At 37.5% G+C, this 17946-nt stretch overlaps 1 protein-coding gene across 3 annotated transcripts; it reads right to left on the reverse strand.

Annotated features, from left to right (window-relative positions):
- Window positions 1–829: 829 nt before the first annotated feature.
- On the reverse strand, window positions 830–16317 carry LOC121525496 (Na(+)/H(+) exchange regulatory cofactor NHE-RF4-like). 3 transcript variants are annotated; one of them, XM_041811540.1, is made up of 11 exons: window positions 16272–16317; window positions 13875–13902; window positions 10332–10393; window positions 9601–9812; window positions 8394–8465; window positions 7572–7704; window positions 2886–3022; window positions 2593–2800; window positions 2245–2441; window positions 1997–2167; window positions 830–1756 (listed from the first exon to the last, which is right to left on the reverse strand). In XM_041811540.1, the coding sequence occupies exons 1-11, from the start codon at window positions 16309–16311 to the stop codon at window positions 1727–1729; spliced, it is 1290 nt and encodes a 429-aa protein (XP_041667474.1). In that variant the 5' UTR covers window positions 16312–16317; the 3' UTR covers window positions 830–1726. The 3 variants fall into 3 exon arrangements, with proteins under 3 accessions (XP_041667474.1, XP_041667466.1, XP_041667480.1); XM_041811532.1 differs by having other exon boundaries at window positions 830–1759; XM_041811546.1 differs by having other exon boundaries at window positions 830–1759; window positions 16179–16283.
- Window positions 16318–17946: the final 1629 nt, after the last annotated feature.

Raw genomic sequence — 17946 nt, forward strand, 5'->3', positions numbered from 1 at the left:
ACACAAAACTTGTCTTAATTCTCACATACTTTATGCTAGATGAGATTTTCTTGTCAGTGGACACAGTGTTGGACATGACATTGATAAAAAGAAAAATTGGTTTTAATGCATATTTCTTTCTTTTTCACAGAGTCTGATTAGAAAAAAAATTCTTCTTACGTTCAGTGACCAAAATGTCCACATCCAAAAACTGTCATAAAATTAATATAAATCCTTTTTTTCTACTTTGAAAGACCCAGATCTGGTTATCAGCCGCATCACTGTTTATAAAAATCAATGATTTAATCATTGCAATAGATTTGGAGTAAGAAAATACCATGTACTTGCCCTATGGAAAAAATAGCCCCATCTGGTGATTTTAAATTAAAATGTGGAAGCTTGCCTCTATAATGGGAGCCAAAAACCCCTGAAAACACAATTTTATATCCTTATAGCAACAGGGTCAAAATTTGGTGTTACAGTGGATGTTAATGGGGACATTTCATTCCTTGACGTGCTGTCACTTTTTTGATAACAGTAGTATAGGCATATTTTAAAGGATGAGGTTCAGTTTTCAAAATTTAGAGAAAAATGCACACCTCCACCAAATTCCATGCCATAGGTAACACTAAACTGGAAAAAATATCCAAAAGTGAAAATTGAAACCGACAAAAATGTCACCAGTTAGGCCTGAGGGTTAATGTTTAAGAGAGCAGGGTTTTTTAAAAATGTATTAATTTATTTATGTAGGAAAACCATCTACATCATACAAGATCATGTCCTATTTTTGCTAGCACATAAAACAAAACCATAACAGCCATTATTAGAAAATGATGATTTAAACTATTCTGGAACTCTTTATTATAAAAACCATGCCATCTATGACTATTAACTATTAATTCAACATTAATGAATCCTTAGTAAACATTGCATGAATTGAAAAGTATCATTAAAGCTGGTAAATCTTGTTACAAGCTCCTAAATTAAATTTTACTTGATACATTGACATTTTAAAAATACATTTGTAGCAATTTAAGCCTTATTTTTGGTTTACACATCTTAAAATCTGATGTTTCTTTGGACAGGTGAATGTGGCTTAAACTTATTTTAATTAAAAAAAAGAATGAATCAACAATTACTTAATAAAATGATCATGAATAAAAACAATTGTTCTTTTGTATAAAAATCAGCAAACTAAACAATAAAGCATATTTATCTTAATTCACATTACATGCAGTTAGACTTTATTTTACTTCAGTTTGAGCTTCCTCCCATTCACAAACACATAAAAACAAAATATATTTTTTTCATGACAAGATGAATATGGGGAAAATCAACACAAAAACATTATATAAAAAACAAACATCCATCGTTTGCACTGTGGTGTATTATATCAGTCTAACAAAACAAGAAACAAATATTTAAATATACAATCTGGATTTACAAGGCAGCTATGTGGAGTGCTAAATGTTTATTGGATATTTCACAGCTTAAATTTTAAAATATATAAGAATTTTTTCAAAAACATACAACAAACATCTATCACAATAATCTGTTATTGTAAGCTTTATATTCATATATTATGTCTTTCTAGGGGTGTGCAGGGTTAAAAGAAGTCTGGTAGATGGCTTAATTTCAACAAAAAACACTGGCATTATTTAACACTACAGTATTTTGTTGATTGCAAAATTATGTATTTGATGAAATTGTGTGCTGACGCTTCTGATCATTCATGTTTGTATCTTCATCATAAGAAGGCGTCACCTGTTCTCACTGGCTGCTGAAAAAACAACAATACAAAATCAGGTAAAACATCACACAGCTGAATGAAGGTAATTAAAACCACATCATCTCCTTTCACCAGTGATGGGACTAGCGCTTTACTGTACACTAACTCCACTGCTGTTTAAAAAATATTTTAAGATAAAAGTGATTAGATTGCATACAGCTAAGGCAGAAATATGTCTTAGTCATTATATTTTATTTACTGAATAAATAATGCTGAGATCTATCATACCTGAGTGATTAAAGCAGGATCAACGACGCTCTTGAAGTGCACACCTGAACCCGTCTTCTGATTGTTCTCTCTCACAGTGGTCCCATGGCGCTTGGGGCAGGGTAAGATCCTCTGCTGTTTGTCATCCCAGTTGATAAATTCATGGTGGAAGAAGAGAGGAGAAACACCGAGCTGTAGGGAGACATATTAGAGAGCAGCTGAAGTCCTGATAGGATGTGTGAAAGTAGAGAAAAGTCGCCTGTTCTCACCTGTCTGTAAAACTCTCTCCCAGTTATAGAGACTGTTGTGAGGACGACACTATCACCCTTCTGTCTGATCTTTTTTACGATGTCCTCATGCTCTGCAGACTCCACATGCTCCCCATTTACAGCCAGCAGCAGGTCTCCATCCTCCATCCCTGCCCCCTCTGCAGGACTCCCAGCATCCACCTCTCTCAGCACATGGACTGTATCATAGCAGGCCACACAGGAAGTGGAGAAGACTTACAATTTTTTTTTTTACTACTGGTTTCTATTATCAGAGTCACCATAAATGTTATGTATTACCTACCCCTACACCCTTTAAAAAACTGGCTCTGTAAAGTGTAAGTTTCTTACCAATCCGTCGGCTTCCTGCCAGTCTCTCCTGTCTCAACAGGAAGCCATAGCCGTCCCATCCTTTCTGCAGACTCATGGTTTTGGCAGTGAAAGGGAGGCTGCAGCACTCTGACAGCACAGGCAGGATGGGTACCTTTCTCCTTATATAACAGCTCTCACTGTCACCATCAATGACCACAACTGTAACTGAGGCCCCGCCCTTCTTCACCTGACAACCAATCACAAAACAAGGGTCATTCACAGGGTCAGTTTCACACAAAGACACACTCGTAATAATGCATATGTGTGCTTACAGTTCTGCTCAGAGATGAGTGTGTGAGAGTTGACGTCATGACTCCATTGATCCAGATCAGTCTGTCTCCGGTTCTCACCCCTGCCCTCTCTGCCGGACCATCAGACACGGTGCTGACAGAGAACTGACCTCTCTGACCTGGGATGGATCCATGACAAATCGAGTAAATATCCAAATATCATCTATTTAATACCATCAAACATCCAACAAGCATCCAATTCACATCCAATTAATATCCATCAAAAATCCAATTAATATTCAATCACCAACCAAATTCAACATTCAACAATCATCCAATAAACATACAATCAACACTGAATAAACTTCAATTTGTCATTGATAACACATCCAACAATCCTTTATTCAATATCCACTCAAAAACAATGACACACCCAATAAGCAAAGAGTTACCAACAGGGACATTTAGTAAACACCTAATAACTTCAATTTGACATTCACTACAACTCCATCTAACATCCAGTAAACATCATATTAATATCCATGGCACAGCCAATAAATGTCAAATTTATATCTATGAAAAATTCATGACACATCCAATTCACATCAACAAAACATTCATGACATATCCTCTTAATATTCATCAAAATTCATTAATCATTCATGACACATCCAATAAACATACAAGTAGTATGCATTTAACATCCCTGACATTTAAAATAAATATTCAATAAAAATTCATATAACATCCAAAAAATAAACACCTAGAAAAGCACTTGGAGAGCGCAGACCTCCACCATTAGCCCTATCTCCCAATAGTACAGAATCCTTCAAAAAATTCCTGGATCCAGACGGTCCTTCCATAAGTTGTTGAGTTATGTTGCTAACACAATAACAAACAAACAAACTATCAAACAAACAAACCCTGCCGATCACATAACCTCCTTGGCAGAGGTAATTATTCAACATTCATTACATATCCAATGAGCAGTTGATATTGTTTATTTATCCAATAAACAATATCAACTGCTCATCAAATAAATGTCTGTGACGCATGCATTCCACATCTACAGTGTGACTAATTTATTTTTTGGGAGGGCTGTGGTTTTAACTGTGGCAAATTGTCACTTCAAAGAGTCCATACTGAAATATTCAGTGTTTCTGCTGAACAATACAAAGCTCTTTAAAGTAGAGGTTTTCAAAGTTTGATCCTTAGTGGGCACGAGGAGGCATAAAACGATTAATTTCCATTGTAATTCTATTTTTTTAAGTAACAGAATGACAGAATCCTCAGTCACACTAAATTTCTGTATTAAAAAGATTTCCAAACACAAAAACTCAATGGAAGAAAACCTTATCATATGGGGGTCTAATTTGTTTATTTGGAAGTTATTATAAAAGAGTTTAGAAAAGCTTAATATTATAGGAAATTTTAGGGTTTTCTATTCAAGAATGTAAAGATAGCTGACAGATACAGTGCATTCAGAAAGTATTCAGACCCCCTTCATATTTTATTATGTTGCAGCCTGATGCTACAGTTGACAAAAGTATCTTTTTTTTCATTTGTTCCTAACTGAGGAGAGGCTTCAGTCTAACCACTCTGTCAGAACGCCCAGATCAGAGGAGTGCTGCAGCGATGGTTGTCCTTTGGGACTTTGTCCTGTCAGGATCTCTGGAGCTCAGAGTGACCATATGGTTTTCAGTCACCTCTCTTACTGAGGTCCCTCACCCTCGATTGCTCAGTTTGGTCAAATGACTCCTGGAAGAGTCTTGGTTGTGCCAGCCTTCTTCCATTTGAGATGGAGGCCACTACTCTACTCTTGGAGACCTTCGGTGCAGAGCTCTGCAGACAGTTCCTTTGGCCTCATGGCTTGGTTTTTGTTCTGATATGCATTGTCAGCTGTGAGGCCTTCTTTAGGGAGGGGTGTGCCTGTCCAAATCATGCCCAATCAATTTAATTTACTACAGGTGGACTCCAGTCAAGGTGTAGAAACATCTCAGCAATGATCCAGAGAAATAAGAGGAACCTAAACTAGATTTAAGTGTTTCTGCAAAGGGTCTGAATACTTAAGTCAATGTGATATTTCAGTCTTTTACTTCAGGCTGCAACATTACAAAATTGAAAAAAGTAAAGGGGGTCTGAATACTTTTTGAATGCACTGTAAATTATGTTCAAATGTTCAGAACAGAGCCTGTTAGCCTGGTTAGCACTGAAGGCATATTACGATTTTACAGTACTTCTACGGAGAGAAGGAGGAATTTAAAGGAGCCTTTGAAATGGGACACCATCAACATGTCTGTGATTTAACTGGCCTTTAAATGTGCCTACATCTGGCCTAGCTGAGATCTCACCAAAGTTCAAATACACACCTGCTAGCATGAGCCTGAGAGACAGTGGAAGTTAATATTTCAGATGGATTAAATAAAATACTTGTGTTGTTTGCAAAGATTTAAGTCTGAAACTATAACAGGCCTGCTTTATTTGCAGCAAAAAAAACCCAACTAATTCATACATTTCAAATGCCTCATGTACTACATCTGCAGATTGTGCTGAAATAATTAAAGGCTATTTAGCCAGAGCGCCCTCTGCTGGACAAACTAAATCTAAATCATCCATGCACTGTTTACTGTATCACTCCATATGTTTTGTTACAAAACTCTAAATTGTCACAAATCTAAAAGCACATTTGATTTATATGTGACACATATTGTGAGGATCAGATTGTGTTTGTTGCATGTGCACACAAACTGAATTTAAAAACCAATGTTTGCGTTTTTATGTAGGTTTTACCATATAGGGGAGACCGGGTATGGTCGTAACACTTTTTGCTTCAGCATCTTTAACTCGCTGAATTTTTGAGTTAGAATTCTCCAACTTTGATACAAAGTATCCACATTTGTCTACTATAAATGGCACCAATTCAAATCTCTGCAAGAATATCACAGACCTCATGAGGTGATGTTAAATACATGGTGAGCCTTTGTTACAACCTACCCCACTACCGGGGTAGGTTGTAACACATGCTGGGGGAAGTTGTAACAATCAGACAAAAAAAGGAAAAACAGAGGCCACACCAGGGCCGGTTCTGGGCATAGTTGATATAGGCATTCGCCTAGGGCGCCATGCTGAGGAAGATGCCATTATGAGCCCAGAACATTTTGATAGTTCCACTAATATAACAGATCATCAACTCCTGCACTCCTGTAACTCTGCACCCCACGTTTGTGAAACTGTCCAGCCCAAATAAACTGGTTTACAGCCTGGTTGAAAAAACGTGTCTCATTAGCTAGTGTCTTATTGTGCTCTCACTGTAGGGGGGGTGAATTTTTTTGTACCACGATCGTTTGGATTATATTTAGGATAAACCTCACTTTACGCTGTCTGATTTGATTGACAGTTTAACAGGCAGAGGCTACGTTTCTGTCAACCAGAATGCTAGCTAGCTAGCTGAAAGGAAGTCGCGCTTATTGGGCGGGCCGTTAGGTTGATCCAAAGTTCGGTTGAGACCGCAATTTCAATATGGAAGCCTCCACAGATTGGCTTCAAGAGCCATTAGAGTCCGTCTATTGTAAGCAGACGGCTGACGTCACACGGGGTTTGTCCAATTCTCTTCACAGTCTAGGGTCCAGCCTCATCCCGCCGCTCTCTGTCTCTCTCTCCACACACGCACCCAGCCTAAACACACTGGAAGCCCAGCAAGACACTGAGAGAAAACAAGTTGCTTTGTCCTCGTTCACACTGTGCTCAATGGGCAGGACATTGAGATAGAGCCCTGTGTTAAACAGCCAACATCCTACATGCCCATTCATCCTGATTTAGTAATGTAGTGCAGTGATTTACGGTATCTGCTTAGTGTTACATGGCAGATCCCATGTGCCTTCGCGACTGATCTGACTGACTTGCCCTTCTTTGTGACCTTGTCTGATGCTTTTTTTTTTTAAACATCTGCAGGCACACCTCTGTCAGTCTTTCTTTTCCACTGCCTGGGCATTCTTTTGCATTATTTAAATCAAGAATGTGTTCTTAGTTGTATGTAAGGGGATGGTTGTAACACTTTTTCAAGATGTGTTACAACCCACCCCACCCCTGTCAGCCATTGTTTAGCTAGCTGTATTAGCACAATGGTTTGAAATTAGCAGGGGAAAGATGCATCACATTTTGCCTGAGAAACTAAAATTTGTTCTAATATAAGTCACATGGTTTTATCTGCAATAGTATAAGTACTAAACAAAAAAATAGTCTTGGTCAAAAAATTTACTTTCTTACATGAAAAGCAGTTTTTTCTCTATAGAATCTGCATGCACCTGTTTCCAGGCTTGGCAATCACCATGTGTGATCAGGGAGGAAGTGGGTAAATACTGAAATGATCATATGACTCCTATCTTATCCCTGATTGGTGGATTTGGTGGTGTTACAACTCTCCCCATGTTACAACCATACCTGATCTCCCCTAAATATTTCTCTGATATGGAGAAAAAAACAGAGCCAATCTCTGCTTCTAAATCAAATCAATATTATCCTTAAGGATCTCTATATGCTGCCATTTTTTTAGAGACAGTCCTCTGTAGAGAACTGAGCATGTTGAGATGAATCATTAATAGTCTGTGGCCAATCACTAAATAACAGCAAGTTAAATCTCAGAGGGTTGAGACAGAGAGGCTGTAAATGAGTACATATCAGTCTGTTAGGTTAACACAGTGTGGTCAAACAATGTCAGGTGTGTGTTACCTTCAGCTGAGACCACAGACATCCCCAGACCAAGCTCAGGGTCTCTGCTGATGTGACATAGTCTGGGTTTGGACCAGCTGTCTCCCTTTGATTCTTTAACAATTGTCTGCAAGTCCACGCCAAGGGACAGAAGCTGCATGAGAGAGACAACAACACGATTCAACTCATGGAAGATAAAGTCATCTGACTGAGATTATCCAACAGATTAAATCAACACATCTTCTCTCCTTGTAATGTTACAGTAAGAGGCATTATAACAATACCCTTCAATCACCTGGTATCTCCACCAGTGGCTCCGGTGCCAAACTTTTGCAGATGTTTACCTCTGTTTTGCTAACAAGCAAAGAGCCTCTACTCTAGAGTAATATTGGCCTAAGGAACACAGCATTAAAGCTGCTCTGTTGTCAGCTGCATAGACCAATATTTGTCTTTACATCACACTGCAGCATCAGAAGACCTAAGAGTAAAGTGGCTCAACTTGGGAAACATCCTATCCATATTTGGAAAATATTGTTCTTGTGTGCCAAACATTTAATGTCTGACTGCTTTATTAGCCTTTGGCAGTACAAAGCAGGATTGGCCCTCAAGCTCCTCTGAAAAGATGGGTCTGTACCAACTGTTTATGACAATCTAGGGACAAGGGAAATGTATTATTTGGGGCCTTCATTTACAAGACTTTGTGGAAATCTGTTTTCACTTTGACACATTTTTTTGTCCCAAAAACAAAACAAAACAAAAATGTAGGATTGTGATGATTTCATTCTATGATACAATCACAGGAGAACTTAAAGGCAGTGACAGGTAACATTTCCAACACTTTACCTGTTCATACTCATCATTCCCCAACACCAAGAGGAACAGGTGAATACCACATGCCTGGATCTTCCTCACCACCTGTCAGGTAGATAGCATTAGTAATTCAATTAAATCCTGAATTAATAGAAAACCGCTTCTTCTATTTGATCCCTCAAATGATTTTTAGGCTCAGATAAGAACAGGAAAGGACAGGGCCAGGTGAAACCTTGAAACAGTGTGTTTACACTGACTGAACTGTAAATAAAGCAGAGAAAAGATAAAGATGTTTGAAGAAGCTGAAGGATCCCTGAACAAAGGCCTGCTTGCTTTCATCCTCTTACCCACATTAACGCTTTATGTGTAACACACAAAAGTAAATGGCAATTATTAACGGGACATAAATGTGGGTGAAAACTAAGAAACAATGTATAGGGTGGCTGTATAGCTCAGTGGTTTACATTGCTGCCTGTGGTATGGGAGATTAGGGGTTCATATCTCAGCAGGAGCATGAGTGTCCAGTGTGGGCCCTTGGTCAAGGCCCTTAATGCTGGGAACACCTGTCCCAGATGTAGGTTGCTTTGGATAAAAGCGTCTGCTAAATGATACTGTAAATTGAAGAATAGGATTATAACAGAAGAGAATCAAGCTTTGTAGAATATGTTCACATGGACATTTTTCAGTGAGTAAAAAGAACTGATTTTGTATTCATTACATTTCTGGTTCCCAAAGTGGGGGTTGGGCCCGACCCATTGTCTGCAGCAAGGTACTCTTGTAATTTTTACTGAATTGAGGGAATTGCAATGAATTGTGGGATGCACAGTCTGCAAAAATTATTGACAGTCTTGTACCTTTGCCTTTTTCTCTTTCTCCCAATCCCATTTTTACACAAAATTAAATATTGGATAAATTTTTGTTTTTATTTATCAGAAATCACAGACAGACTCGACAAGCTCTGTAAAAACTCAAACTTCTGTGATGATTGGCTGTCTGAATGTTTTGCTGCTGTAACAAAGCAATTTCCTGCAAAGGATTAATAAAGTTTCTATCTAAAATTGCACAAAAACACTGGCAGCATTTGCACAAATGGGTGGAACTGAAGAGGATTGAGGTTTCTTTAGCTCCATTCCAACCATTTTTTTTCCAAATGTTGCAGATGTTTTTGAATATTGCAGACAGAACACTCTCTTATGGTCAAAAATATGAGTCGTGAATCTGCCTGACTCTAAGCTCTTACTTTGTTAAAGTCCATGTTTCCCACATATTCCTCATTGACCTCCAGCACTCTGTCTCCTTCTCGGAGGCCTCCGTGCTCTGCAGGACTCCATGGCTGCACATTTCTAACCTCGAGGCTCCCACCGCTGCGGTCTGTCCTCAGGTAGAAACCATAGCTTTGCTCCTCTACTCGTCTCAGCTGACACAGTCTGGGCACCAGGCTGCGATCAGGCTCTGCATGTGGAAAATGAAAATATCAATATTTCTGAGAAAACACCGAAACCCTTTCTTTCTTGAACTCTTCTTGCTGGGAGACTTATCTGTTCTAAAAATGCTAATACAGTTTTTGTTCTATTCATTCTGAAAGGGTTCAGACTGCTGACGTGTTCATACACCATCAGCCATGGAGTGCTATAATCTACTCACTAAAATGGCACTACTGAGCAACATGGATCAATACCACTTAAAAGTGAGAGAGATTCCACTTCCATATTTCCAGCCCATGAACAAACTTAAACCACATCCTCCTTTTCTGTATTGTGTCTTCCTTATTTGTGTTTACAAGCGCCTGAAATTCACACAGCACCTTTTCTTTTCTGTTAACTTGTGAGTAATTCTCTTGCCCGTTTATCATTTGCCACAAAATTTATCAGAGTATTGTTTTCCCTATTGTTTCTTCCATTATTTCTACTTGCATATTGTTTAAACTCAATAAAAAGTAAAATAGAGTTCTGAAAAGATCTGAAACCTCACCAGGGTCATCAGAGATCACCAGAGCTGGATTATCAATCCCCTCCTTTGGATTGAAAGTGAAACTGAAGAAAGGAGAAACACAGAGTCATTGTGACAACATGGAAAGGATTTGATACACTGGAAATTCGATTTCTTCTTTTATTGTGAAATTGGGTTTTGTTGGATATTACACCACTCACTTTTAAAGAACAACTATTTGAGAAATAAACTAAATTGTTAAATACCAAAATACCTATTTGCCGATGAAACTTAATAATACACAAGTTTGGTATACAGAGAATAAAATGGCGACATTTCTATTCAGAGGGCATATGACCCCTCCGCAAATAAAAAGAAATAATGAAATCCTTCAAAATAAGTCAGATTTTATTTATAATAACCAAGATCTTTAATCCATGGACGCAAATAGACCTCAGCAGTTTAAACCTCCAGAAAACATTTATAAAATCTTTCAACTTTAAACCTTTTTTGTTGTGTTACATCACCCCTGTACTCAAATCCCTTCACTGGCTCCCTGTTACTTTCAGAATCAAGTTCAAGATCCTCACACTCACTTACAGATCCCTGCATGGTCAAGCTCCAAATTATTTGTCAGAAGTCATCCACCCCTATCAGACATCCCACCCCCTTAGATCAAACACACTAGAATATCTCTCTCTGTCCCACGCACTCACCTAACGACTCAGGGTGATAGAGCTTTTCAAGCCATTGCCCCAAAAATGTAGAATGAGCTGCCCCTGTCTCTGCGCTCTGTAAACTCTGTAAATGACTTTAAAAGTCAGTTAAAGAATCACCTGTTTAGACAGGCCTTTGGTTAGTTGATCTTTCTTTAATGCAATGTGAACTGTTTATATTGTATGTTTCTAATGATATTACTCATATCTTCACACTGTACTGTTGTTGTTATGAATATTGTGGTCATGTGGTGATTTCATAATCATCAATTTTTTTTAAAGATTTGTTTTTGGGCCTTTTTTAGATAGAGGAGGACAGTGGATAGACTCAGAAACAGGGACGAGAGTATGGGAGAGACATGCGGCAAAGGGCCTCAGGCCGGATTCGAACCCAGGCTGCTTACATACATGGTGCGTGCCTTAACCACTCAACTACCGTCGCACTCCTCACAGTCATAACTTTTATTCTCTGTATTTTTTGTCTGTGCAAAGCACTTTCTGACTGCTGTCTGTGAAAAGTTACTTACTTTCTTAAAGGGGACATGTTATGCAAAAATCACCTTTTCGGGCTTTTCTAACAAAAATATGTGCCCCTGGCCTGTCCACAATCCTTTCAAGTACCCAACCCCCCCCCCCCCCATCAGAGGGTTTTAGCATGACATTACAAGATTGATCGTAATCTTAACAAAAGACAAAATAGCCATAACGAACATGAAATTTGATCTAGATAGAACTTGATGTGTGCAGGTAGAAGGTTTCTCTTCACTCTCTCACTGCATCAAAGGGTGAGACCCCAGGGTAAGTCTTGGGGCCACTCATGTAAAATCTTTATAGTGATGACATTGATTTAAACATTTTAAGGTACGTTTGATTTCTATGCCGATAAAACTGTATGGTACTGCTCAGTACCCTCCAATGACAAGGTTCTATCCCAGTCATAACTTGCCTTTATCTAATTAAGCAAAATATAATGATTTAAAACATGTTTTACATACAGATAACAAAAAAGTCATGTTTTTTGAGTGAAAAATCTAAACTACTGAACTTGCCTCTAATACTTACTTTTACATTGTACAGATTTATTCTGTTTCTGACAAGTACCTTAATATTTTATTTACTTTATGAATCTTTTATTGTTGCAATCATGTTGTGAACCTTTTTTTTTTTTTTGTACCTCCGCCAAGGAGGTTATGTGATTGGGTGGGTTTGTTTGTCTGTTTGTTTGTTAGCAACATAACTCAAAAAGTCATGGATGGATTTTCATGAAATTTTCAGGAAATGTCAGAAATGGCATAAGGAAGAACTGATTAGATTATGGGACTGATCTGAATCACCGTATGGATCCAGGAATTTTTTTAAAAAAGATTCTGTACTATTGGGAGATAGGGCTAATGGTGGAGGTCTGCGGACATGGGGAACTTATTCAAAGTTTGGAGTTTAGAGAGACACACGCCTGGTGGAGGAGATGAGTTGGAGCAGAGAGAAAGACAGCGAATTATAGCGAGAATACTCACATTGCTGGGAGGAATAGTGGAATATTCACCCTCTGCCATGACTTTCAGTCATCCGGTGAGACCATGGGTGCTTCTGCCATGACAGTCCAGACGTAGCGAAGCCAATGCTTTGCCTCACCGTGTCTCCACCCCACCAGGGAGGGAGTATTAGGCAAATTAGATTTTGGGAGTCATCCGGATCATCGTCTGAATCCAGGAATGTTTTTAAAGGATTCTTCACTATTGGAAGGTAGGGCTGATGGCGGAGGTCTGCGCACTCTGAGTGCTTTTCTAGTTTTTTAATTATTTTTGGGATTTTGTGCCTTTATTAATAGCAGAGGACAGTGGATAGAATCGGAAACAGGGACGATAGAGCTGGGGAGACATGCTGGAAAGTGCCACAGGCTATATTGAAAACCCAGACTGACTGCGTACATGGGGCGCCTTAAACCACTAGGCCACCTGCTTCCTGTGAACCTTTTATTTAAATGGAGAAATTAAGCAAAAAGAAAAAAAAGAGGTTTATAGGTTTATATTTGAGGTTACAAGTTGGGATGGTTTTGATAAAGATCTATTTCAGTTCATTTTAAGTTATGATGCTTTAATCTTAAAATTGTTTTGAAGTATTGTTGGACTGCTTCTGTGTGAATTCGAGATTGTCTCTGTCTTTAATTCCCTCTTATGTACTGAAGCATACAGCCGATAAGGTATTGTCTTTACCCCCAATGGATTTCCTTATTAAATCTATTCAAATTATTAAATTTGAGGCAGAAAAGGAAACTGTTCATCAACAGAGGTTAAGTCAAATGAACCTAAAAGGTTTATGAGATAAACACGTGTTGTACAGAAATTTATCTGAAAAGATAAGAGGTCACATCTGAGCTGATGACTTTTATCTGCTCCACTCTTATCAAAGTTAAGTCATTGCTGATCACCACAGCATACACTGGTTTAATAACTCTAATGTCTCAGCAAAAATAACAGAAGAATCTAGAAACCAAAACTATCTGTGAGATTAAATAAAAGAAGTGAACTGTAAACGATGAGTAAACGATGGTTTTGATAAACAACTGAAACTGAATCAAACATGATGGGTGTGTTGAAAAAAATGCTGTAAATGTCAGAAATACAGGACATATCAAAGCAGTTTTAGTGCTTCTATACTGTTATTTCTTATTTATTCAGTTTAATATTTTATATATCTATATATAAAAAGACCTTATACAAAAATAAATGCACATGTTGTCATCTCATTAATTAAACCAGGGTTAAGTTAAAGCTCACTTCATCAGTAGAAACTACAAATTCAAATGAACAATTCTGAAATAACACACAGATACATTACAAACACAAAGAAACAATAGGTGTACACTCACTGTGTGATTTCCATGGCATGCTGAAAACCTGTCAAACACAGAGACAGTTATGAAACACTTGCTGATTTTATTCTCTTTAATCTAAGATTCATTAACATTATTGACAACAACGAGCTCTGAGGAAAGAGAATTTTATTCTGCTCCTTGGCAGCACAAAACATTAGATCTTTCTTCAAACATCAAAAACTCATAGACAACTAAAAAGGCTGTATATGAAGATTAATATAATATCAAATATACATGAATAAAGTGTACACCGATACATGTTTTTTTATGTAGTCTTAACTATAATGCCAACAATGGCACAGAAAGAAACTATGATGTTAGACTAAAGCCTATTAAATATAGACACTCCTCTTTGATGCACTATTGCGTCAAAGTAAAAACTAGAGGTGTATTTGCTGGACCATTAAAAGGCTTTTAAAATATTGGAATCACTCGTTTACACCAAATCTCTGCAGAAGGTCTGAGGTAGTAAAAACCAGCTGGGTTAATTAAAAGTAAACTGTCAGACTTGTCATTACTACAGCCCACTGTCTTCTCTGCAGGAAAGGCCATTAACATCCTGAATATATTCACATGGTGCCTCAAATAAATCAACGTATGACAAACAGTGACTGAGCTACCAATTCAGATATGGTTCTCATGGACAGATAGCAGCTATTTGTTGTTAATATGTCAATAAGGGAAAGCTATAATGTGACTGCTTTTAAACTGGAGCTCAGATTGTTGGAGCCTGTTAGTATAATTTACTGCATAGCAAGACGGATTATTTGTCTGATATTTACATAAAAGCCCCTAAAGGCTCCAACAGCACAAACACGGCCCAGAGGTTAAAGGGGTATTACAGTATTTTTGAGGTTGGGTTGTAGGAAATGCTTGGCGATGATAGTGCCGTTAGCCTCCAGTGATTTCAGCGAGTGTTACCACTTCAAACAGGACAGAAGCTAGGCTATACAAGGACAGGCACAGCAGCTGTAAGCAAGTTTTAGGTAAACATGGGTCAAAACAATGTTGGCTCTATTGTACACCATATTGAGCATTTTTTAAGCATTTTATTTCTCACCAAAAAGCGTATCTGAACAGCTGTTTGGGCCTGTGGCTTCATCAGAGGAAACAAGAAGAAACTAAGCCAAAACAAAACTATAATGCACGATATTGTCGCGAGTGATGATGACATGCTGTTTAATGGAGGATAACGATGAAGCAGAGAAACTTTACTGGAAACTGGTTAGCTTACCTGGTGGTTGAGGTGTGGAAACTGTAAGCCTACAAGAGCTAATTTTCTCATGAATGAGACTTAAAAACTTTTCTTCAGGACATTTCTGATTGAGATTAGCAGCTCACAGATGCCTGCAGCCTGCATCACTCCCCATCCAGAGTTCCCTAATGCCAGTGCTTTTTGGACCTCCTCCAGCTTTCTGAAGATAGATTGGAGAAACTGACCCCAACAAGAAGAGCTGAATTGAAATTTTTCATCCAGGTAAGTTCATGACTGTTGCTTTATTCCTCTAATGGCTGATAGACCAGCTGCAGTCGGCACAATATGTTCACTTAATGAAAACAATGTGTCAGCTGTTGAAGTGGAGAACTGAGCTGAAATGACTAGTCTGAGCTTAGTTTATATTTTTTTTCTCTAACATAGCCATCAGACGCAAACAGTTGCTCATATATGCTGAGGCAGAAGAATATGTGACTGGTAGCTAAAGTGTGCATTGAAAAATAGTGCCAAACACGGAGGCCTTCTGGGAGAAAAATATAAAGCTCCAAAAATTTTTGTAGCACGAAATTGAGCTAGTATTGTGTTTTGGTCCATTTTTTACCTATACATACAGCAGCTATACCTGTCTGTAGCGCTATATAGCCTCACTTCCCCAAGAATGTCCTGTCTGAGGGGGCAACACTCACTGGAATCCCTTGAGGCTTATGACACAGATTTCATCTGGCTCAAAGACATTTTGGAGAATAACTGTTTGAGATTGATTTTAAAAATCAGAAAAAAATGCAATAGATCAATCATGGGTCAAAGAAAGAATTTGTCTGATTTAGGAAAAGCCAAAATGATACCAAACGAAGAGTCGTGTCTTATCACTGTGCTGAGAAATGATCCACAGCACTAAAAGAGCTGAAATTCACATCACTTAACTGCGTCCTTCCTGTTTTAAACTATAAACATGTATTTTTTTTTTTTTTAGTACAGACTCAGTTTGGATGACAAAAACAGTTAAACCCAAAGCAGAAAGCTGACTGTTGGTAAACAAGAAGAGAGACTTTCCATACAGAACACAGGTGAGAGGAACTTACCTGTTCAGTCATGGAGATCTGTATTCACATTCAGCACTGGTAGAGTTCACTTTGAATATTAAAATGATGTGAAGGAGAGAGCAGAAAGCATACCTGTGGAGGATCTCATGGAGTCGTGAGACAGTGTTTTCATGCTCACAGTGAGACACTGCAATGGTACAAAGGTTCTTCCAGGTAATAAAGAGTGAGCAGCAGGTGAGAGGCTGACTCTTTCTGCAGGTGAGTTAAACATTGACTCTGTTACAGAGGAGCTTTAGGCTGAGAGCATGTGGTTAATGATGGAGGAAAGAACAGCAACAGATCATAAAACTATAACTCAAATTTATCATTAGATCAACAAGACACAGACACAACTTTTAATAATACATTTTTAGACATTATAAGAAAAATATACACCCTCGTAATAGTTCATAACAAAAATATCAATGCATTTATAGTGACATAAGGAAACAATATATATTATGTATATTGCAGACTTTTAAATTGACTAACAATACAGTATTGAAATAAATTCATTCAGGGATAAATGTGAACATGACTAAAAAATACAATAAAAAAACTAAATCTGTTACATATATTTAAAAAATAAAACACATCTGTAGTTCATCTTTAGTAAATACCAGACATTATTCATTTAAGATAAATTTACTATTTCTCATAAATGAAAATATTAAGTTGGAATTTATGTTTTAAATTGTAATAAATATTACTAATATAAACACATAATAAATCTTTGAAAAATGGCAATACATTTGTCAAAGATATCAAATTAAAACTATATATACAGTACACATATTATATATATATAAATATATATATATATATATGTGTGTGTGTGTGTGTGTGTGTGTGTGTGTGTGTGTGTGAGATTAATCCATTCTCATCTTAGATTAAATCTATAATGAGCCTTTAGGATAATATCTTAATCCATATTTCAGAAACCTAACATAAGTGTCAACTTTGTGAGCCTAAATTATGCAGACCTCGCAGTCCTATCTATCGTGCTTCCAGAAAGAATTCAGATCAGATTCAGTTTTGTTCTTTTGCAGCCTGATGCCACAGTCATTTAAATATATTTCTATTCTCATAAATCACCACTAAGTACCCCATTATGACAAGTGAAAACAGAATTTCAGAAGTTTTTGCAAATATATTAAAAATAAAAAAGTGAAATATCACTATTGACTTAAGTATTCAGACCTTTTGCAAAGACAGTTGAAATCTAGATCAGGTTAATCCAATTTCTCTGAATCTTTGACAAGATTATTCTACACCGTGATTGGAGTCCACTTCTATAAGATCAAACTGATTGGACATGATTGTGAAAAGGACCACACCTCTCTACAGAGGACCTCACAGCTGTCTATGCATTACAGACCTTGTAGTCCTACTTAATAAAATGGATACAGTATATACAAAAAATCAACCCTTGCCATTTCTAAAAAGAAGAAAGATGACACATAATGAAAATTACTTTTATTTTTGCCATAATGTTGGACATTTCAACATGGGGCTCAACTCACCACAAGAGATGGCTCCTAGTGGACACTGGAGGAACTACAATTTTGTAAGATCTGCATTAGCTTTTAACATTGTAGAAGTCTAAATTTTACCTGTTAATTGTATTACTTAATCATAGAAACTCTCACTTTTTCCTTAAGGTGGGGACCAAAGTTAAAAAGTTTATAGTGTAATCACAAATGTAAAATGGGTTGTAAACATTTCATGAAATGTTTTTGTGTTCAGTGAAATTTTTTTGCAATTGACC

The sequence above is a fragment of the Cheilinus undulatus genome, linkage group 2, assembly GCF_018320785.1.
Source record: "Cheilinus undulatus linkage group 2, ASM1832078v1, whole genome shotgun sequence".
Classification (NCBI taxonomy): Eukaryota; Metazoa; Chordata; class Actinopteri; order Labriformes; family Labridae; genus Cheilinus; species Cheilinus undulatus.

Coding starts and splice junctions, on each gene's coding strand:
- LOC121525496 (XM_041811532.1), bottom strand. CDS start 16,311: ATGAAAACACTGTCTCACGACTCCATGAGATCCTCCACAG. Junction 7,705..8,393: donor GGAATGATGAGTATGAACAG/GTAAAGTGTTGG, acceptor TCTCTCATGCAG/CTTCTGTCCCTTGGCGTGGA. Junction 2,442..2,592: donor GGCAGGAAGCCGACGGATTG/GTAAGAAACTTA, acceptor GCTATGATACAG/TCCATGTGCTGAGAGAGGTG.